The following is a 23,906-nucleotide window of genomic DNA, read 5'->3' on the forward strand; positions in this document are numbered from 1 at the left end:
AATAAAGTTATTAACCCCTAATCCGCCTCACTAACCCTATCATAAATAGTATTAACCCCTAATCTGCCCTCCCTAACATCGCCGACACCTACCTTCAATTATTAACCCCTAATCTTCCGAGCGGAGCTCACCGCTATTCTAATAAATGTATTAACCCCTAACGCTAAGTCTAACCCTAACACTAACACCCCCATAACTTAAATATAATTTACATCTAACGAAATTAATTAACTCTTATTAAATAAATGATTCCTATTTAAAGCTAAATACTTACCTGTAAAATAAATCCTAATATAGCTACAATATAAATTATAATTACATTGTAGCTATTTTAGGATTAATATTTATTTTACAGGCAACTTTGTAATTATTTTAACTAGGTACAATAGCTATTAAATAGTTAAGAACTATTTAATAGCTACCTAGTTAAAATAATAACAAATTTACCTGTAAAATAAATCCTAACCTAAGATATAATTAAACCTAACACTACCCTATCAATAAAATAATTAAATAAACTACCTACAATTACCTACAATTAACCTAACACTACACTATCAATAAATTAATTAAACACAATTGCTACAAATAAATACAATTAAATAAACTAGCTAAAGTACAAAAAATAAAAAAGAACTAAGTTACAAAAAATAAAAAAATATTTACAAACATAAGAAAAATATTACAACAATTTTAAACTAATTACACCTACTCTAAGCCCCCTAATAAAATAACAAAGCCCCCCAAAATAAAAAATTCCCTACCCTATTCTAAATTAAAAAAGTTACAAGCTCTTTTACCTTACCAGCCCTGAACAGGGCCCTTTGCGGGGCATGCCCCAAGAATTTCAGCTCTTTTGCCTGTAAAAAAAACATACAATACCCCCCCCCAACATTACAACCCACCACCCACATACCCCTAATCTAACCCAAACCCCCCTTAAATAAACCTAACACTAAGCCCCTGAAGATCTTCCTACCTTGTCTTCACCATACCAGGTTCACCGATCCGTCCTGGCTCCAACATCTTCATCCAACCCAAGCGGGGGTTGGCGATCCATCATCCGGTGCTGAAGAGGTCCAGAAGAGGCTCCAAAGTCTTCCTCCTATCCGGCAAGAAGAGGACATCCGGACCGGCAAACATCTTCTCCAAGCGGCATCTTCGATCTTCTTCCATCCGGTGCGGAGCGGGTCCATCTTGAAGCAGGCGACGCGGATCCATCCTCTTCTTCCGTTGTCTCCCGACTAATGACGGTTCCTTTAAGGGACGTCATCCAAGATGGCGTCCCTCGAATTCCGATTGGCTGATAGGATTCTATCAGCCAATCGGAATTAAGGTAGGAATTTTCTGATTGGCTGATGGAATCAGCCAATCAGAATCAAGTTCAATCCGATTGGCTGATCCATTCAGCCAATCAGATTGAGCTCGCATTCTATTGGCTGATGGTATATTTTCTACCATATAAAGATTATCAATCATACATATGAGTAAAGTAATTCAGATACTATTGAGAGCAACATAGGACCAAGAGGCTTTTAGTTCTCTATATTAGCTCTTGAGTCTATTTCTCAGTTACAATCTACTGCTTTAAGCATTACCAGTTCTACTTCTATAACATAATCACAATATGCTGTTTTTTCACTTAGCACAGTGAGAGTGTTTTTAACTCTTCAGGGCAGCATTATCATCCACCAAAGCTGTCTTTTTAAAAACGTGACTAATAAAAGTTAATTTTTAACGTACAATATTTCTCAAGTTGTTCAAGGCACAGTAACCTAATTATATTACTTAAATAATGTTATAACAGTGCATATAAGCATTCTTTTTTCTAATGACTAACCTGCCACAACAGCAGGAGTAGTCATAAACAGTACCAATTGTGCAAGTCCTCCCACTTAAGAAGATGAGAGAGGCCTGTAATTTTCATCATAGGTATACCTCAACTATGAGAGACAAAATGTGGAAACAAATCCAGATAATCACATTGTCTGATTTGGAAAGAATTTATTTGTAAATTATGGTGGAAAATAAGTATTTGGTCAATATCAAAAGTTCATCTCAATACTTTGTTATATATCCTTTGTTGGCAATGACAGAGGTCAAACATTTTCTGCAAGTCTTTACAAGGTTGTGACACACTGTTGCTGGTATGTTGGCCCATTCCTGCATGCAGATCTCCTCTAGAGCATTGATGTTTTGGGGCTGTCGCTGGGCAACACGGACTTTCAACTTCCTCCAAAGGTTTTCTATGGGGTTGAGATCTGGAGACTGGCTAGGCCACTCCAGGACCTTGAAATGCTTCTTACGAAGCCACTCCTTCATTGCCCGGGCGGTGTGTTTGGGATCATTGTCATGCTGAAAGACCCAGCCACGTTTCATCTTCAATGCCCTTGCTGATGGAAGGAGGTTTGCACTCAAAATCTCACGATACATGGCCCCATTCATTCTTTCATGTACACGGATCAGTCGTCCTGTTCCCTTTGCAGAGAAACAGCCCCAAAGCATGATGTTGCCACCCCCATGCTTGTGTTTCTACCACCCCCATGCTTGTGTTTCTACCAAACAGTTCTACTTTGGTTTCATCTGACCATATGACATTCTCCCAATACGCTTCTGGATCATCCAAATGCTCTCTAGCATACTTCAGACGGGCCCGGACATGTACTGGCTTAAGCAGGGGGACACGTCTGGCACTGCAGGATCTGAGTCCCTGTTGGCGTAGTGTGTTACTGATGGTAACCTTTGTTACGTTGGTCCCAGCTCTCTGCAGGTCATTCACTAGGTCCCCCCGTATGGTTCTGTGATGTTTGCTCACCGTTCTTGTGATCATTTTGACCCCACGGGGTGAGATCTTGCGTGGAGCCCCAAATCGAGGGAGATTATCAGTGGTCTTGTATGTCTTCCATTTTCTAATTATTGCTCCCACAGTTGATTTATTCACACCAAGCTGCTTGCCTATTGCAGATTCAGTCTTCCCAGCCTGGTGCAGGTCTACAATTTTGTTTCTGGTGTTCTTCAACAGCTCTTTGGTCTTCACCATAGTGGAGTTTGGAGTGTGACTGTTTGAGGTTGTGGACAGGTGTCTTTTATACTGATAACAAGTTCAAACAGGTGCCATTAATACAGGTAATGAGTGGAGGACAGAGGAGCCTCTTAAAGAAGAAGATACAGGTCTGTGAGAGCCAGAAATCTTGCTTGTTTGTAGGTGACCAAATACTTATTTTCCACCATAATATGCAAATAAATTCTTTCCAAATCAGACAATGTGATTGTCTGGATTTGTTTCCACATTTTGTCTCTCATAGTTGAGGTATACCTATGATGGAAATTACAGGCCTCTCTCATCTTCTTAAGTGGGAGAACTTGCACAATTGGTGGCTGACTAAATACTTTTTTGCCCCACTGTATATAGGTAAGCTAAAGAACGCGGCTGTGGGTAAAGCCGGATGTAAGATCATAAATCCCCTCAGACTAATCGAATCACTGCATCAAACATATATAAAATGCACTGTAAAATCTTCACTATATTTTTGCCTCCACCTGGGGGGTTAAAGCCAGAGGATGGGTGGGGCAAAAATAATAAAAAAAAATAGTGTATATGGGGGAATTACAGTACATCGGGCTTTACCCACGGCCGCTTGGGTAATCCTATCATTACCCGGTTAATTCTAGGATTTCCTGGATTTCTGATTTTACCCATAAAGCATATGCATAGTACCTTAAGAAAGATATTACAGTACTGTAATCACAAATATAATAGTTTTAAATAAATATAGACTACCATTTGCATTTTAGAACTAACAAAAACAAACAAACCAACCAAAGACGCAGGCAAAGAAGATTGTGAGTTACTGGCAGAGAAAAATTATCATTTTTAATATTTTTAAAGTCTGGATTTTGGAATAATTCTCCAGATTTGGGGATGTGAAAGTGTGATTTGTGTTGCTGTCAGCCTAGATTATTTATTATCATGTGCACTGACTATGCACTAAAACTTTAACTTTGAAATAAATCTTTTTCTAAAAATGACAAAATGTTGAATTAAAAAAATGTCCAAAAATCATGCATTAATCTTTTTGAGTGTTTTCTGATGGACTGGAATTCTGCTATTGAATCCTCTCAAAGCAAAGTCCTGGTGAATATAAAGGGACAGTAAATAAACAGAGTATGCAATACAAATATTGATTATGTGATAAAAAAAAGAAAAAGAAATTGCAATATATTTTTATTATTTTACCCCTTTTTCTTGTAATTTATGTCTGAAAATTAAGAGTCCTTTTTCAAGCCTACCCCTGCCACATATCTATCCCTAATTGTTTTTAGCTGAAATAAGGTAAGAATTGCAGCCTTATGTAGAGTTTGGTTAGCGTTTTCAACTCAAGCAACAAATACGGTCTTCTCCAAATAAGGTGTATGTATGTATTGGGTACTTGTAAAGCGCGGCTAATCACCCGTAAGGGTCTCAAGGCGCTGTTCATTTTATCGACCTCGGAAGGATGAAAAGCTGAGTGGACCTCGCTGGGGATCGAACCTGCAACTCTTGGTTTGCTACAGAGCTCAGCCACAGTGCCTTAGCATGCTGAGCTATCTGTCCAGTGTGTGGAGTTTGACTATTAAAAGGCAATTGTTAGTTTTTTGCAAGACTGCAGAAAAATCTTGGAAGTTTACTGACCCTTTACCACAGTACAAAGTCATTTGGAAACTCCACCATAACTGCATTTAAAGTGATGATAAATTTGAGCGTTTAAAAACACTACGATTTACCATCACTAAAAATAAACTGGACTTTCAGTGTCAAACTAGTACGGCTACTGGTTTAGTGGTGGAAACGTCACCTCATTGAGAAAAGAGTGCTGTTCTGTGGGCAGTCAGAGGTGCTGTCTTTAGCAAGGAGTTGCAGTTCTTGGACTGAAAGTCCCTTTTATTTTTAGTGGTGGTAAATCCTAGAGTTTTTTTTATACGCTCCAATTTACTATTACTTAAACTAATAGATGGGATTGCTGTCATAATTCTGATTGATAACCTCCATTGATGGCTGTGACGCTGTAGCGTTACCCTACACCCTTGTTGAGAATTACTGGTATAGTTATACCTATTATCTTGTTCATATACCAAGAAGTAATGAGCTCAGTGGAGGAAATGGAAAAAAAACTGGACATTCTAGTTAAAATGATTTAGTTTGTGGTCTGTGGTTTTATATTGGGCATTATGAATACATTTTTACATTAAATAGCTCTGTAGCCATACATTTCTGTACTAAGACAAATTATATGTTGCATGAATCTCAACCTGCAAAATTAATCGCATTTACTCTATTGTCAACATTTCACTTTCAAGTTCAGCTGGTTAGTGGGTGTGGATATTGTTAAAGAATAGAATCCAAGCTGTCTATAAAATGAGCATACACAGGCAGATGGATTTTTTTAGCTCTATTATAATGTTTTTAAGAACAAAAAGTAATTGTTTATCATAAGCCTAAAATTAGAGCAGCATCTACTTGCATAAAACTGCCACAGTAACTTTAGATTTTCACAATTTCAAGCTATAAAGATAAAATGTGTGGTTTGTTAAATAGAAACTTAATTTATCACAACATGCATTTCTACTTTTGTATATAAAAAATGTATTTTAAATAATTTTGTGCTTTGTAGTTTTCCACCGATATTGTTTTAATAAGATCTTAATTATTTTGCTTTAAATATCTTTAACAATTGTATTTTTCTCTAGCAAATCTCCCAATGCCCACAATTGCGGTTTTGGATGGCATTGCCTTAGGTGGAGGACTAGAGATGGCGTTGGCCTGTGACATTATAGTAGCAGGTAAGATCACTTTGTCAATACAAAATGCCATGTGCCAAGTTGTTTTATTTTTGATTTTACTTATTTAAAGGGATACTGAACCCAAATGTTTTCTTTTATTATTCAGATAAAGCATGCAATTTTGAGCAACTTTCTAATTTACTCCTATTATCAATTTGTCTTTGTTTTCCTGCTTTCTTTATTTAAAAAACAGGAATGTAAGTTTACGAGCCGGCCCATTTTTGGTTCAGGACCCTGTATAGCGCTTGCTGATTGGTGAATACCATTTAGCCACCAATCATCAAGTACAACCTAGGTGCTGAACCAAAGATGGGCCGGCTCGTAAGCTTACATTCCTGCTTTGTTAAATAAAGATACCAAGAGAACGAAGAAAAATTTATAGTAGGAGTAAATTAAAAAGTGGCTTAAAATTGCATGCTCTATCTGAATCATGAAAGAAAAAATGTGGGTTCAGTATCCCTTTAATAATGTGTGTTTCCTCATATAGGGCTAGATTATAAGTAGAGCCCTAATTTATTGCACGCCTGCAGGCGCACAATAGTAGTAATAAAAAAGTAGCATTTAAAAAATAAACAAAAAAAAACACTGCACTAGGCAGTTTGAAGGGATTAAAAACGGCGGGTGTTGAGTGATAGAGAAAAAAACGGCACTGAAAAGTGCCTTTACATTACGGTCTATGGGACTGTGTGTTCCCTGTCAATATAAATATATATATATATATATAAATATTTATGTGTTAATATGTGTATATACACATATTAACACATAAATATATATGCATATAATCTATACATATATATTTAACATTTACTGCCATCACTTCGCTACTTTACTCCCTTTTCGGTGCACGAGGGAACACAGGGCATGAGAATGAGGCTATGGAAGCGAGTTCTCATGAGCACAATGCGTTCCATTAGCACACGCTGGTACTACTCTGGAGCACAAATATGACTTTTGCGAAAGCGATATTTAGAGCTCCACTTATAATCTGGCCCTTAATGAATAAGCATAAACAATATAATTAAAATATCATGGATGGGATGTGCTTACACTTTGTGCTGCTTTTTTTAAAAAAAAAAAAAAAAAAAGGTGATATAAGCAGTAAACACAAGACTGTAATATGAAATGTTTAAATATGCATAGTAAAACAACTTTGCAATATTCTTTCATTATTTATTTTGCTTTCTTTTTCTGTAATTTAAGTCTGCAATATTGTGGGTTTCCAACAAAAAGTGCACATTGCCTAGCCATGCCACACATCTATCTCTAATTGTCTTCTGCAGAAATTACAAACTGGAAAGTAATATTGTTAACAAAGTGACAATGGGTAGCTCTGTCCACTCCAGTAACAAGTTCATATTGGCAATTCCAAATAAATGGAGCGTTTGTATATTTAATGGAGTTTGAAAAACAATTGCAAAAAACAAGGTGTTAATGTATTCAAAACATGTCGCACCATTAAAATGAATGTCGCTCGCCATTAAAATTAATGTAGCTCGCTCCCGCTCTGGTCTAGTAGCGGGAGCAAGCTACATTCATTTAATGGCGAGACCGGGCACACTGTGACTAGACAGTGTTACCACAATGCGCTGTGTAAAAACCAGACCCGCTCAGTAGAGCAAGGAGCGGCGTTGTTGTAAAATGAGGTTTCTCTTGCAAGGTGTATCCAGTCCACGGATTCATCCTTTACTTGTGGGATATTCTCATTCCCTACAGGAAGTAGCAAAGAGAGCACACAGCAAAGCTGTCATATAGCTCCCCCTCTAGCTCCACCCCCCAGTCATTCTCTTTGCTGGCTCTAAGCACTAGGGTCTCTCTCGGGAGTGTAAAGTGAATGAGCATTCTGACGCTTTGGTAGCCGTATCCGATATACCCTCACAACGCTCTGAAGTGGGAGCGAGGGATTTGATGTCTGAGGGAGAAGTCTCTGATTCAGGAAGGGTTCCTCCCCAGACAGATTCAGATACATTGGCTTTTAAATTTAAACTAGAACACCTCCGTGTTTTACTTAGGGAGGCATTAGCTACTCTGGATGTCTGTGACCGTTTGGTGATCCCAGAGAAATTGTGTAAAATGGACAAGTACCTAGAGGTCCCTGTTTACACGGATGCGTTTCCGGTCCCTAAGAGGATTGCTTATATCGTTACTAGGGAGTGGGATAGGCCAGGAGTCCCTTTTGTCCCCCCTCCTGTTTTTAAGAAAATGTTCCCCATATCTGACCCCATGCGGGACTCGTGGCAGACGGTCCCTAAGGTGGAGGGGGCTGTTTCTACTCTAGCTAAACGCACAACCATACCAATTGAAGACAGTTGTGCTTTTAAAGACCCTATGGATAAAAAATTAGAGGGTTTACTTAAGAAAATTTTTGTTCAACAAGGTTTTCTTCTCCAACCTATTGCCTGCATTATTCCTGTAACTACTGCAGCTGCTTTCTGGTTTGAGGCGCTGGAAGACTCACTCCAGACGGAGACCTCATATGAGGAAATTATGGATAGAATTAAGGCTCTAATGCTAGCTAATTCTTTTATCACTGACGCCGCTTTCCAAATAGCTAAGTTAGCGGCGAAAAATTCAGGTTTTGCCATTTTGGCGCGCAGGGCGCTATGGCTAAAGTCCTGGTCGGCCGATGTGTCGTCTAAATCCAAGCTTTTGAACATTCCTTTCAAAGGGAAGACCCTATTCGGGCCTGAATTGAAAGAGATTATTTCAGATATCACCGGGGGAAAAGGCCATGCTCTCCCTCAGGACAAAGCCTTTAAAACAAAGAACAAAGCTCATTTTCGTTCCTTTTGCAATTTCAGGAACGGCCCCGCTTCGTCCTCTCCGGCTGCAAAGCAAGAGGGTAACGCTTCACAGCCCAAGGCAAACTGTAAACCTTACCAGGGCTGGAATAAGGGTAAACAGTCCAAAAAGCCTGCAGCTGCCACCAAGACAGCATAAAGGGGTAGCCCCCGATCTGGGACCAGATCTAGTAGGGGGCAGACACTCTCTCTTCGCTCAGGCCTGGGCAAGAGATGTACACGATCCTTGAGCATTAGAGATTGTAGCCCAGGGATACCTTCTAGAATTCAAGGACTCTCCTCCAAGGAGAAGGTTCCACATTTCTCGTCTGTCTACAGATCAGACAAAGAAAGAGGCGTTTTTACGCTGTGTAGAAGATCTACATACAATGGGAGTGATCCACCCAGTTCCTATTGCAGAACAAGGACTGGGGTTTTACTCAAACCTGTTTGTGGTTCCCAAAAAAGAAGGAACTTTCAGACCAATCCTGGATCTCAAAATTCTAAACAAATTCCTCAGTGTCCCATCATAACAAGATGGAGACCATTCGGACAATCTTACCAATGATCCAGGAGGGTCAATATATGACTACCGTGGATCTAAAGGATGCGTATCTGCACATTCCTATCCACAAAGATCATCACCAGTTTCTCAGGTTCGCCTTTCTGGACAAGCATTTCAGTTTGTGGCTCTTCCTTTCGGGTTGGCCACTGCTCCCAGAATTTTCACAAAGGTGCTAGGGTCCCTCCTGGTGGTTCTAAGACCGCGGGGCATAGCAGTGGCGCCTTACCTAGACGACATCTTAATTCAGGAGTCAACTTTCCAAAGAACCAAGTCTCACACGGAGATTGTATTGGCCTTTCTGAGGTCTCACGGGTGGAAGGTGAACATCAAAAAGAGTTCTCTCTCCCCCTCACAAGAGTTCCATTCCTAGGAACCCTGATAGACTCGGTAGAAATGAAAATATTTCTGACGGAGGTCAGAAAGCTAAAACTCTTAACTACTTGCCGAGATCTTTATTCCATTCCCCGGCCATCTGTGGCTCAGTGCATGGAGACAATCGGACTAATGGTTGCGGCAATGGACATAGTCCCTTTTTCTCAGATACACCTCAGACCACTGCAACTATGCATGCTCAAACAGTGGAATGGGGATTATGCAGATTTGTCTCCTCAAATTCAGTTGGACCAGGAGACCAGAGATTCTCTTCTCTGGTGGTTGTCTCAGGATCACCTGTCTCAAGGAATATGTTTCCGCAGGCCAGAGTGGATCATCGTAACGACCGACGCCAGTCTGTTAGGCTGGGGTGCAGTCTGGGACTCCCTGAAAGCTCAGGGCTTATGGTCTTAGGAAGAAACTCTTCTCCCGATAAACATTCTGGAACTGAGGGCGATATTCAACGCTCTTCAGGCATGGCCTCAACTAGCGGCGGTCAAATTCATCAGATTTCAGTCGGACAACATCACGACTGTAGCTTACATCAATCATCAGGGGGGAACAAAGAGTTCCCTAGCGATGACGGAAGTAACCAAAATAATCAGGTGGGCAGAGGATCACTCCTGCCATCTCTCAGCAATTAACATCCCAGGAGTAGACAACTGGGAGGCGGATTTTCTAAGTCGTCAGACTTTTCACCCAGGGGAGTGGGAACTCCACCCGGAGGTATTTGCCCAGCTGACTCAGCTATGGGGCACCCCAGAGTTGGATCTGATGGCGTCCCGTCAGAACACCAAACTTCCTCTCTACGGGTCCAGGTCCCGGGATCCCAAGGCGGTATTGATAGATGCTCTAGCAGCGCCTTGGTCCTTCAATCTGGCTTATGTTTTTCCACCGTTTCCTCTCCTCCCGCGTCTGGTTGCCAGAATCAAGCAGGAGAAGGCTTCGGTGATTCTAATAGCGCCTGCGTGGCCACGCAGGACTTGGTATGCAGACCTAGTGGACATGTCATCCGTCCCACCATGGACACTGCCAATGAGGCAGGATCTTCTAATACAGGGTCCGTTCAAGCATCCAAATTTAGTTTCTCTACGTCTGACTGCTTGGAGATTGAACGCTTAATTCTATCAAAGCGTGGGTTCTCTGAGTCAGTTATAGATACTCTGATTCAGGCTAGAAAGCCTGTCACCAGGAAAATCTACCATAAGATATGGCGGAAATATCTTTGTTGGTGTGAATCCAAGGGTTACTCATGGAGTAAGATTAGGATTCCCAGGATATTGTCCTTTCTCCAAGAAGGACTGGAGAAAGGATTGTCAGCTAGTTCCTTAAAAGGACAAATATCTGCTTTGTCTATCCTGTTACACAAGCGTCTGGCAGAGGTACCAGACGTTCAAGCGTTTGCTCAGGCTTTAGTCAGAATCAATCAAGCCTGTCTATAAACCTGTGGCTCCGCCATGGAGTTTGAATCTAGTTCTTTCAGTTCTTCAAGGGGTTCCGTTTGAACCTTTGCATTCCATAGACATTAAGTTGTTATCTTGGAAAGTTTTGTTTTTGATAGCTATCTCTTCTGCTCGAAGAGTTTCAGAATTATCTGCCTACAGTGTGATTCACCTTACCTGGTGTTCCACGCAGATAAGGTAGTTTTGCGTACCAAGCCTGGTTTTCTTCCTAAAGTTGTTTCTAACAAGAATATTAACCAGGAAATAGTTGTTCCTTCTCTGTGTCCTAATCCATCTTCGAAAAAGGAACGTCTATTACACAATCTTGATGTAGTTCGTGCTTTAAAGTTCTATTTACAAGCAACTAAGGATTTCAGACAAACATCTTCCTTGTTTGTTATCTATTCTGGTAAGAGGAGAGGTCAGAAAGCGACTGCTACCTCTCTTTCCTTTTGGCTGAAAAGCATCATCCGTTTGGCCTATGAGACTGCTGACCAGCAGCCTCCTGAAAGAATTACTGCTCATTCTACCAGAGCAGTGGCTTCCACATGGGCTTTCAAAAATGAGGCTTCTGTTGAACAGATTTGTAAGGCAGCGACTTGGTCTTCACTGCATACTTTTGCCAAAATTTACAAATTTGATACTTTTGCTTCTTCGGAGGCTATTTTTGGGAGAAAGGTTTTGTAAGCAGTGGTGCCTTCCGTTTAAGGTACCTGTCTTGTTCCCTCCCTTCATCCGTGTCCTAAAGCTTTGGTATTGGTATCCCACAAGTAAAGGATGAATCCGTGGACTGGATACACCTTGCAAGAGAAAACAGAATATATACTTACCTGATAAATTACTTTCTCTTGCGGTGTATCCAGTCCACGGCCCGCCCTGGCATTTAAGTCAGGTAAAATTTTTTTTGTTTAAACTACAGTCACCACTGCACCCTATGGTTTCTCCTATTTCTTCCTAACCTTTGGTCGAATGACTGGGGGGTGGAGCTAGAGGGGGAGCTATATGGACAGCTTTGCTGTGTGCTCTCTTTGCTACTTCCTGTAGGGAATAAGAATATCCCACAAGTAAAGGATGAATCCGTGGACTGGATACACCGCAAGAGAAAGTAATTTATCAGGTAAGCATAAATTCTGTTTTTTACATACAATTTCTCTGAAATAATTGAAAATATAAATGTGCCAGTAAACTAATGTTATATAATTCTGCACTATGTGCAGAATTATATAACATTTGTATGTAAGTTTACTGCCCCTTTAAGAGTAGTTGCTACATATTGGGCCTTTTGTAATGAGGCTTCTATGGAACAGATCTGTAAGGCAACTACTTGGTCCACTTTGTATATTTAAAGGGATACTAAACCCACATTTTTTCTTTAATGATTCAGATAGTGCATGCAATTTTCAGCAACTTTCTAATTTACTGCTTTTATCAATTTTTCTTCGTTCTCTTGGTATCTTTATTTAAAAAGTAGAACCTGGGTTGCACTTGCTTATTTGTGACTAATAAGTAAGCTCTGTCCAAGGTGCTAAACCTAAAATTGGCCAGCTCCACAAAAATTATATTAAAAAATACGACAATTCCTCTGCTAACTTTATTTCCATCTAAAGGGGAGGAGAATCCACGGCTTCATTCATTACTAGTGGGAATTAAGAACCTGGCCACCAGGAGGAGGCAAAGACACCCCAAACAAAGGCTTAAATACCTCCCCCACTCCCCTTATTCCCCAGTCATTCTTTGCCTTTCGTCACAGGAGGTGACAGAGAGGTGCCGGAATATCAGAGGTCTCTTATGAGGGGTTCTACCCTTCGCTATGGGACAGGAGTTTAAATAGCCATTTAAGCTTCTCAACTTGAGGGCCTGGGTGAACGTTAGAGTCCGGAGATGCAGGGGGAGCTTCCCTTTGCGACACAATCCCAACTCATATTAACAGCTACTTTAGTAATCGGCGTTGACGAGTTTCGCAGATTGCTTCTTCTCTCAAGTCCATGTCAAGAGCGCAGCTACTACTTGTCACACTTGAAGGGCCGTGTTCCTGTTCCACCGCGTAGATTCTGGCAAGATCGTTTCATTTTTACGTAATGATAACACAGAAGCAGGGCCACAGTGTGGCGCCTTTATCTTTATAGAATCAAGGGGTAATATTCCTATGAAGGGATTATTGAGCCGGGGGGGTATGTACATGATAAGTTTATTATGTGATTGCTGCGTTATGTGCAAGGACGCGGCGCTGGCATTTTCTTTTACAAAGATATGACGTGTCCACGGATTTCATCCTTACTTGTGGGATATTAACCTCCTGCTAACAGGAAGTGGCAAAGAGCACCACAGCAGAAATGTATATATAGCCCCTCCACCCCCAGTCATTCTCTTTGCCTGTGTTATACTAGAATGACATGGTAAAGTGAGGTGTTAGTTTTAGTTTCTTCAATCAAGAAGTTTTTTTATTTTAAATGGTACCGGTGCGTACTATTTTCCTCAGGGGGATATGGAAGAAGATTTCTGCCCTGAGGTTTAATGATCTTAGCATTCGTAACTAAGATCCACACTGGTTCCCACAAGACTTCTGAAGGTAACCATGAGACATCTTCAGTGTGGAGACCGGTTTCATGCTACAAGCAGCATTAACCCCTTAAGGACCAAGTCCATTTTTCAATTTCTTTCCCTTAAGGACCAGGGCTATTTTTACATTTCTGCAGTGTTTGTGTTTAGTTGTAATTTTCCTCTTACTCATTTACTGTACCCACACATATTATATACCATTTTTCTCGCCACTAAATAGACTTTCTAAAGATAACATTATTTTCATCATATCTTATAATTTATTATTAAAAATATTATAAAATATGAGGAAAAAATGGAAATCTGTTACACATCTACAACCACCAAAAAACAACCATGCTAAATAGTTTCTAAATTTTGTCCTGAGTTTAGAAATACCCAATGTTAACATGTTCTTTGCTTTTTTTGCAAGTTATAGGGAAATAAATACAAGAAGCACTTTGCTATTTCAAACCCACTTTTTTTCAAAATGAGCGCTAGTTACATTGGAAGAAGACATCCCAAAGTATTGATCTAGGCCCATTTTGGTATATTTCATGCCACCATTTCACCTCCAAATGCGATCAAATAAAAAAAAAATGTTCACATTTTCACAAACTTTTTCACAAAATTTAGGTTTCTCACTGAAATTATTTACAAACAGCTTATGCAATTATGGCATAAATGGTTGTAAATGCTTCTCTAGGATCCCCTTTGTTCAGAAATAGCAGACTTATATGGCTTTGGCATTGCTTTTCGGTAATTAGAAGGCTGCTAAATGCCACTGCGCACCACACGTGTTTTATGCCCAGCAGTGAAGGGGTTAATTAGGGAGCATGTAGGGAGCTTGTAGAGGTAATTTTAGCTTAAGTGTAGTGTAGTAGACAACCCAAAATATTGATCTAGGCCCATTTTGGTTTATTAAATGCCACCATTTCACCGCCAAATGCGATCAAATTTAAAAAAAAAACTTACATTTTTTCGCAATTTTAGGTTTCTCACTGAAATTATTTACAAACAGCTTGTGCAATTATGGCACAAATGGTTGTAAATGCTTTTCTGGGATCCCCTTTGTTCAGAAATAGCAGACATATATGACTTTGGCGTTGCTTTCTGGTAATTAGAAGGCCGCTAAATGTTGCTGCGCATCACACGTGTATTATGGCTAGCAGTGAAGGGGTTAATTAGGTAGTTTGTAAGGAGCTTGCAGGGTTAATTTTAGCTTTAGTGTAGAGATCAGCCTCCCACCTGACACATCAGACCCCCTGATCCCTCCCAAACAGCCCCCTTCCCTCCCCCACCCCACAACTGTCCCCGACATCTTAAGTACTGGCAGAAAGTCTGCCAGTACTAAAATAAAAGGATTTTTAATTTTTTTAGCATATTTACATATGCTGTGGTGTAGCATCCCCCCTTAGCCCCCAACCTCCCTGATCCCCCCCAAAACAGCTCTCTCTCCTTTCGGAACTTTAAAGGAGGTCCCCCCGCTTCTTCCACAAAGCAGCATGAAGGGGTGGCCCCTGATCCAGGACCGGATCTAGTAGGGGGCAGACTTTCTTTCTTTGCTCAGGCTTGGGCAAGAGATGTTCAGAATTCCTGGGCACTAGAAATAGTGACCCACGGTTATCAATTGGAATTCAAGGATTTTCTCCCAAGAGGGAGATTTCATCTTTCAAAATTATCTGCAAACCAGATAAAGAGAGAGGCGTTCTTACGCTGTGTAAAAGACCTTTTTACTATGGGAATAATCTGTCCTGTTCCTAAATTTTAACAGGGACAGGGGTTTTACTCAAACCTATTCGTGGTCCCCAAAAAAGAGAGGGAACGTTCAGACCCATTTTGGACTTCAAGTGTCTAAACAAATTTCTAAGAGTTCCATCATTCAATATGGAGACAATTCGAATGATTTTGCCAATGATCCAGGAGGGTCAATATATGACTACCGTGGATTTGAAGGATGCTTACCTTCATATTCCAATCCACAAAGATCATCATTGTTTTCTAAGGTTTGCCTTCTTGGACAAACATTATCAGTTTGTGGCTCTTCCTTTCGGGTTGGACACAGCACCCAGAATCTTCACAAAGGTTCTAGGGTCTCTTTTGGCGGTTCTCAGACCGCAAGGGATAGCGTTGGCGCCTTATCTGGACGATATTCTAATTCAGGCGTCAACATATCATCTTACAAAATCTCACACGGACACAGTGTTGTCTTTTCTGAGAACTCACGGCTGGAAGCTGAACATAGAGAAGAGTTCACTTGTTCCACAGACAAGGGTTCCTTTCTTGGGAACTCTGATAGACTCGATAGCCATGAAAGTATTTCTGATGGAGGTCAGAAAATCAAAGATTTTTAATACTTGCCAAGCACTTCTGTCCATTCCTCGGCCATCAGTGGCTCAGTGTATGGAGGTAATCGGATTAATGGTAGCGGCAATGGACATCGTTCCGTTTGCTCGCTTTCATCTCAGACCACTGCAACTGTGCAAGCTCGGTCAGTGGAATGGGGATTATGCGGATTTATCTCCAAAGATAATTCTGGATCAAGAGACCAGAAACTCTCTTCTTTGATGGTTGTCGCCAGATCATCTGTCCCAGGGGACTTGTTTCCGCAGACCCTCGTGGGTGATAGTGACAACAGATGCCAGCCTTCTGGGCTGGGTGCAGTTTGGAACTCCCTGAAGGCTCAGGGTGTTTGGACTCAGGTGGAGTCTCTACTTCCAATCAATATTCTGGAACTGAGAGCAATATTCAATGCGCTTCAGGCGTGGCCTCAGTTGGCTTCGGCCAAATTCATCAGATTCCAGTCAGACAACATAACGACTGTGGCATATGTCAATAATCAGGGGGGAACAAGGAGTTCCTTAGCGATGATAGAAGTATCCAAGATAATCAGTTGGGCAGAGGCCCACTCTTGTCATCTGTCAGCGATCTACATCCCAGGGGTAGAGAACTGGGAAGCAGATTTTCTAAGTCGGAGGTATTTGCCTCCTTGATTCTCAGATGGGGCAGACCGGAATTGGATTTGATGGCATCTTGTCAGAATGCCAAGCTTCCAAGATACGGATCCCGGTCAAGGGATCCTCAGGCTGAACTGATAGATGCCTTGGCAGTACCTTGGTTGTTCAGCCTAGCTTATGTGTTTCCGCCGTTTCCTCTCCTCCCATGCGTGATTGCTCGAATCAAACAGGAGAGAGCTTCAGTGATCCTGATAGCGCCTGCGTGGCCACGCAGGACTTGGTATGCAGATCTAGTGGACATGTCCTCTCTGCCACTGTGGAAACTTCCGTTGAGACAGGACCTTCTCATTCAAGGTCCTTTCCAACATCCAAATCTAATTTATCTGCAACTGACTGCGTGGAGATTGAACGCTTGATTTTATCGAAGCGAGGATTCTCTGATTCAGTTATCAATACCTTCCTAAGGTTGTTTCGAATAAGAATATTAATCAGGAAATTGTTGTCCCTTCCTTGTGTCCTAATCCTTCTTCTAAGAAGGAGCGTCTGTTACATAACTTGGACTTGGTCCGTGCCTTAAAGTTTTACTTACAGGCAACTAAGAATTTCCGTTAATCATCTTCATTATTCATTGTTTATTCTGGAAAGTGTAGGGGTCAGAATTACGGCTCATTCTACTAGGGCTGTGGCTTCCACATGGGTTTTTAAAAACGATGCATCTGTGGAACAGATTTGTAAGGCTTCGACTTGGTTGTCCCTTCACACTTTTTCCAAATTTTCCAAATTTGATACTTTTGCTTCTTCTGAGGCTATCTTTGGGAGAAAGGTTCTTCAAGCAGTGGTGCCTTCCGTTTAGGTTCCTGTCTTGTCCCTCCCTTTCATTCGTTTCCTATTGCTTTGGTATTGGTTTCCCACAAGTAAGGATGAAATCCGTGGACTCGTCATATCTTTGTAAAAGAAAACTAAATTTATGCTTACCTGAAAATACTTTCTTTTACGATATGACGAGTCCACGGCCCACCCTGTTCTTTTTAAGACAGTTTTTCTTTATATTTTTTGTAAACTTCAGTCACCTCTGCACCTTTTTAGCCTTTCCTTTTTCTCTTCCTATACCTTCAGCCGAATGACTGAGGGTGAAGGGGAGGGGCTATATATACAGCTCTGTTGTGGTGCTCTTTGCCATTTCCTGTTAGCAGGAGGTTAATATCCCACAAGTAAGGATGAAATCCGTGGACTCGTCATATCGTAAAAGAAAGTAATTTATCAGGTAAGCATAAATTTATTTTTTGTGGAACTGACAGGTTATCTTCCGGGAGTTTTGTGCTGTCTTTTTTGGTGCGTTTTCTCATCGGCAGGGGCGGTCCTGCATAGTCATCCTTGTGACCGGGTGGGGCTTCTTCTGATCTGCGACGGAGGAGACACTGCGGTTTCTGAGTCTGGTTCATAGGAGGTGGTGAGTGCCCCGGCCATTGGTGGTTATAAAGGTGCCTGTTCTAGTCTTTTTCTAAAAAGCTGTAGAGGATTCTGACGCGTTAGAGGGTACTCCCTCTTTATCTAAGTCTTATAGCTGTGTTTATTGTGAGGCTTTGGTAGACCAGCCTGTGCAATTGTGTTCCACATGCCTTGAGAAGGCTACAACTTCCAAACATAAGAGAATTTCTAGCACTACTGAGCCGTCCACCTCTGAGGGGTCTCCATCCCGTGAGGTGTGTTCCCCATTGGCATCCCCTATACCACGTGCAGCGCCCCAGGGTCCGACTGTTACCCCTTCGGGGGAAATTGCTTGGCAGCCGGACTTTGAGGACCAGCTTGAAACGGCAGTCGCTAAGGTGATCCATGCTTTGCCGCATTCTGCTAAGCGCAAGCGTAGAGCTTTTCATAGCGGCCCGACCCAGGAGTTGTGTCTGTCGGACACCCTAGAGGGGTGGTACGAGGACGAGGCCCAATCCAACGTGTCGGAAGAGGCCCTTTCGGGGTCGAAGTCCGCGTCATCTAAACCTCAGTTTTCAGTTTAAAATGGAGAACTTGCGTTTTTTGTTAAAGCAAGTGCTGGCTACCTTAGAGATTCCGAAACCCAAACTACCAGAGGAGCCCTCCATTCCTAAGTTGGATAAGGTCTGGTTCCCAGACCTTCCCGGTTCCTGTCAAGATGGCGAACATTATTAGGAATGAGTGGAAGCGATTAGGTTCTTCCCTTTCTCCTTCTTCTCAATTTAAAAAGCTTTTCCCCGCCCGGGAGGCCCAGCTAGAGTTGTGGGGGACCATTCCCAAGGTGAATCGGGCCATTTCCACGCTCGCTAAGTGCACAACGATTCCTTCAGAGGATAGTTCTATGTTCAAGGAGCCTTTGGTTAAGAAGTTGGAAAACATGTTGCGAAAGATGTTTCAACACACAGAGTTTGTTTTTCAACTTGCAGCGGCGGTAGCTGGAGCTGCGTCATATTGGTGCGATGCATTTTTTTATATGATTGAGGGTGAACCCTCTTTCGAAGAGGTGCAGGAAAAGATTAAGGCCCTAAAGGTGGCCAATTATTTCATTTGTGACGCTAATATGCAGATTATCCGCCTGAATGCCAAGGTGTCAGGTTTTTTAGTTCTAGCACACAGAGCTCTGTGGCTAAAATCTTGGTCAGCGGACATGACCTCTAAGACAAGGCTTTTGTATTTGCCTTTCAAGGGCAAGATCCTGTTCCGTCCAGGTCTGAACTCTATCATATCCACGGTTACAGGAGGCAAGGGTGCCTTCCTTCCCCAGGATAAGAAGGCAAAGCCTAAGAGTGCTTATTTTTGTCCCTTTCGCTGGGATAAGGTGCAACACGCTCAGCCCACCGCAAAAGCGGACCAATCCGATGGTGCCTGGAAGCCTGCTCAAGCTTGGAACAAGTCTAAGCAGCATAAGAAGCCCGTCAAGACTAAGTCCGCATGAAGGGGCGGCCCCCAACTGGTCTGCGGACTGAGTAGGGGGCAGATTGTCTCTGTTCTTAGAAGCCCGGTTGCAAGACGTTCAGGACCCCTGGGTTCTGGAGATAGTCGCCCAGGGTTACAGGATAGGGTTCAAGTCCTCTCCGCCCAGGGGCAGATTCCTGCTGTCAAACCTGTCTTCAAGGTCGAAAAAAAGAGAGGCCTTTCTGGGTTGCGTGCGGGATCTCTCCGCTCTAGGGGTTATTGTACCAGTACCCCAGGCAAAAAGGGGTCTAGGGTATTACTCCAATTTGTTTGTTGTCCCAAAGAAGGAGGGCACGTTCTGCCCGATTCTGGACCTCAAATGTTTAAACAAGTTCCTGTCCGTTCCATCGTTCAAAATGGAAATGATCAGATTCATTCTGCCCCTAGTTCAAGAGGGGCAGCTAATTACCTCTATAGACTTGAAGGATGCCTATCTTCATGTTCCGATTCACAGGGACCATTTCAGGGTTCTCAGATTTGCCTTTCTGGATCAGCATTTCCAGTTTGTGGTTCTTCTCTTTGGTCTGGTGACGGCCCTGAGAGTCTTCACATAGGTCCTGGGGGCCCTTCTAGCAGTAGCCAGATCCCAGAGCATCACAGTGGTGCCGTACCTGGACGACATTCTGGTTCAGGCGCCGTCATCCCATGTGGCAGAGGCCCTCACCAGGGTCTTGCTGCAGTACCTTCAGTCTCAACCAGGGTTGAGTTCTTGAGCACAATCATAGACTCCATGTCCATGAAGATCTTTCTCATGGACAAACAACGCACAAAGATGGCGTCTACCTGTCTTGCCCTCCAGTCTACAGTGAGACTATCTGTAGCTTAGTGCATGGAGTTGATTGGGCTCATGGTCTCCAGCATGGACATCATTCCATTCGCCAGGTTTCATAACAGACCTCAGAACTGCGATCATTCCAATCTGTCTCAGCCGATACACATGGATGCGTGGACTCGGCTTTCCCTCTCCTGGTGGATCCGCCTGTCCATGCGGACATTCTTCCTGAGACCGTCCTGGGAGATTGTTACCACGGACGAGAGTCTGGCAGGATGGGGAGCTGTTTGGGGTGCCAGGATGACACAGGGGAAGTGGTCTCGGCTTTATCAGGTTTCAGACGGACAATTTCACCTCGGTGGCTTACATCAACCACCAAGGAGGCACGAGGAAATCCCTGGCAATGAGGGAGGTGTCTCGGATACTGGAGTGGGCGGAGACCCACAACTGTTCACTCTCTGCGATCCACACCCCAGATGTGGACAACTGGAAGGCGGATTTTCTCAGCATGCAGACTATTCACCCGGGGGAATGGTCTCTTCACCCTGAGGTGTTTGCAGAGATCTGTCTTAGATGGGGGACGCCGGTCTCATGGCGTCCAGATTGAACTGCAAGCTTCCCCGATACGGGTCGAGGGACCCCCAGGCGGAGCTATTAGACGCATTGGCGATGCCTTGGGGGTTCGGTCTAGTATACATATACCCTCCTGTACCGCTTCTTCCTCGTGTAGTGGCGCATATAAAGCAGGAGAGAGCGTCCTCCATTCTGATTGCTCCTTCGTGGCCAAGCAGGACGTAGTTCGCGGATCTGGTGGGGATTTCATTCTCTCCGTCGTGGAGGTTACCCTGTCGCTGGGATCTGCAGGAACAGGGTCCTTTTCAACATCAAAATCTCGATTCTCTGAGGCTGACTGCATGGAGATGGAACGCTTAGTCTTGGCAAAAAGGGGTTTTGCGGAAAATGTGATTGATACTCTGGTTCAGGCAAAAAAAGCCGGTCACTCGTCGCATCTATCATAAGGTGTGGAGCATGTGGAGGACTTACTTGTCCTGGTGTGAGACTCATAGCTACCCTTGGCACAGGGTGAGGGTATCCAGGATTTTGTCCTTTCTTCAAGAAGGATTGGAGAAGGGTTTTGCCGCTAGTTCCCTAAAGGGGCAAATTTCGGCTTTATCTGTTCTGCTACACAGGAGACTCACTGATCTCCCTGACATACAATCCTTTGTTCAGGCTCTATCTCGAATCAGGCCTGTCTTTAAGCAGTCTGCTCCCCCTTGGAGTTTACACTTGGTACTTAAGGTCTTGCAGAAGGTTCCATTTGAACCTATGCATTCTCTTGACATAAAAATTCTATCATGGAAGGTTCTCTTTCTGTTGGCCATTGCATCGGCACGCAGAGTTTCTGAGCTGGCGGCCTTGCAATATGAGCCCCCCTTATGTGGTGTTTCATGCGGATAAGGCTGTTCTTTGCACTAGTTTGTGGTTTTTCCCGAAGGTGGTGTCTAACCGCAACATCAATCAGGAGATAGTCGTTCCTTTTTTATGTCCTAATCCTTCTTCTCCTAAGGAGTGGTTACTTCATAAACTGGACGTGGTTCGTGCCTTAAAAATTTTTCTTCAGGCCACAAAGGATTTCAGACAATCTAACTCTCTTTTTGTTGTGTAGTCAGGGAAGCGCAGGGGTCAGAGGGCTTCTGCTACTACTTTTTGGCTGAGGAGCCTGATCCGCTTGGCCTATGAGACAGCGGGTCATAAGCCTCCTCAGAGGATTAAGGCTCATTCCACTAGATCGGTAGCTTCATCTTGGGCTTTCAAGAATGAGGCTTCGATGGAGCAGATTTGCAAGGCGGTTACCTGGTCCTCCTTGCATACCTTCACTAAGTTTTACAAATTTGACGTTTTTGCTTCTGCTGAAACGTTTTTGGAGAAAGGTTCTACAGGCTGTGGTGCCCTCAGATTAAGGGTCCGCCTTTTACCCTCCCGGTTTCATTCAGTGTCCTCTAGAGCTTTGGTATATTTTCCCACTAGTAATGAATGAAGCCGTGGCCTCTCCAGTTTTTAGATGGAAAACATAAACTATGCTTACCTGATAATTTTATTTCCATCGAGGGGAGGAGAGTCCACGGCCCCCGCCCGTAGCTCCGATGGGCGGACCTAAATTTTACATTCTCTTCTGGCACCATTTATACCCTAATATTTCTCCTACTGTTCTTTGTTCCCTCGGCAGAATGACTGGGGGATGAGGGGAGTGGGGGAGGTATTTAAGACTTTGACTGGGTGTCTTTGCCTCCTCCTGGTGGCCAGGTTCTTAATTCCCACTAGTAATGAATGAAGTCGTGGACTCTCCTCCCCTCAATGGAAATAAAATTATCAGGTAAGCATAATTTATGTTATTAGAAGAAACTTTTCCAGGAATTTTTTTTTCATTCTTAATACAGGGAGAGTCCACAGCTGCATTCATTACTTGTGGGGAATTCAGAACCTGGCCACCAGGAGGAGGCAAATACACCCCAGCCAAAGACTTAAATACCTCCCCCACTTCCCTCATCCCACAGTCATTCTTTGCCTTTCGTCACAGGAGGAAGGCAGAGAAGTGCCGCAAGATTCGGAGTAGTCTCTTATGGAGGGTAGTACTCTTCGAGATGGATCTGGAGTTTTAAGTAGTCTTGTCAGCCTCTCGGTGAGAGCATTGATGAAAGCTAGAGTATGGAGATGCAGAGAGAGTCTTTCTGCGAACCCATCCAGACTCATATCATCAGCTCCTTAAGCAATCAGCGTTGACGAGCTTCACTGCCTGCTTTCTTCACTCAAGTCCATGTCAGAAGCGCTGCTCCAATCTGTCAAACTTGAAGGACCGTGTTACTGTTCCACGGCATATATTTTCTGATAAGATTGTTTACATTTTTACACATATTGCAAACGCTAAAAGACAGGCTCACAATGTGGCTCCTTTTATCTTTATGGAATCAAGAGTTAATATCTCCTGAGGGGGATTAATCATGTATGCTTTATTTGATTTTATGCTGCTTTATGTGTGAGATGTTGGTATACCCTAGTCACAGGGAGGGGCACTAGTAAAAGAGCAAGCAAACCAAATATGTAAGCAACAATGTGAATCCTAATTCTTATATAAATACCACAATTGAATATATGTAATATAGATATACAATATATATAGTAGGTTATCCTCAAAGTAACAGTAATATGTTAATATAAATATATTTTTAACAATACAATACTATATAAATGTATAATATATGCATAGAATAACCTAAAAGTGGCAATAATATGTTAATGTAGATATATTGGGGCATATTTATCAAGCTCCGATTGGAGCTTGATGCCCCGTGTTTCTGGCGAGCCTGCATACTTGCCAGAAACAGCAGTTATGAAGCAGCAGTCTCAAAGACTGCTGCTCCATAACCCTGTCCGCCTGCTCTGAGCAGGTGGACAGACATCGCCGGAAATCAACCCGATCGAGTACGATCGGGTTGATTGACACCCCCCTGCTGGCGGCCCATTGGACGCGAGTCAGCAGGGGGTGGCATTGCACCAGCAGCTCTTGTGAGCTGCTGGTGCAATGCTGAATACGGCAAGCGTATTGCTCGCCGTATTCAGCGAGTTCTGGCGGACCTGATCCGCAGTGTCGGTTCAGGTCTGCCAGACCTTGATAACTTGGGGCCATTGTCTCCTTTGACAATGAAATATATGTAAGAA

General features: G+C 42.8%; 1 protein-coding gene across 1 annotated transcript in view; it reads left to right on the forward strand.

Annotated features, from left to right (window-relative positions):
* AUH (AU RNA binding methylglutaconyl-CoA hydratase) overlaps positions 1-23,906 on the forward strand; it is a 1,048,717-nt gene that overhangs the window by 553,440 nt on the left and 471,371 nt on the right. The window contains exon 5 of the mRNA XM_053702385.1: positions 5,728-5,820. Coding sequence (XP_053558360.1) covers positions 5,728-5,820 — 93 coding nt within the window. The remainder of the gene's footprint in view (positions 1-5,727; positions 5,821-23,906) is intronic.

Source organism: Bombina bombina, chromosome 2 (genome assembly GCF_027579735.1).
Source record: "Bombina bombina isolate aBomBom1 chromosome 2, aBomBom1.pri, whole genome shotgun sequence".
NCBI classification, from domain to species: Eukaryota; Metazoa; Chordata; class Amphibia; order Anura; family Bombinatoridae; genus Bombina; species Bombina bombina.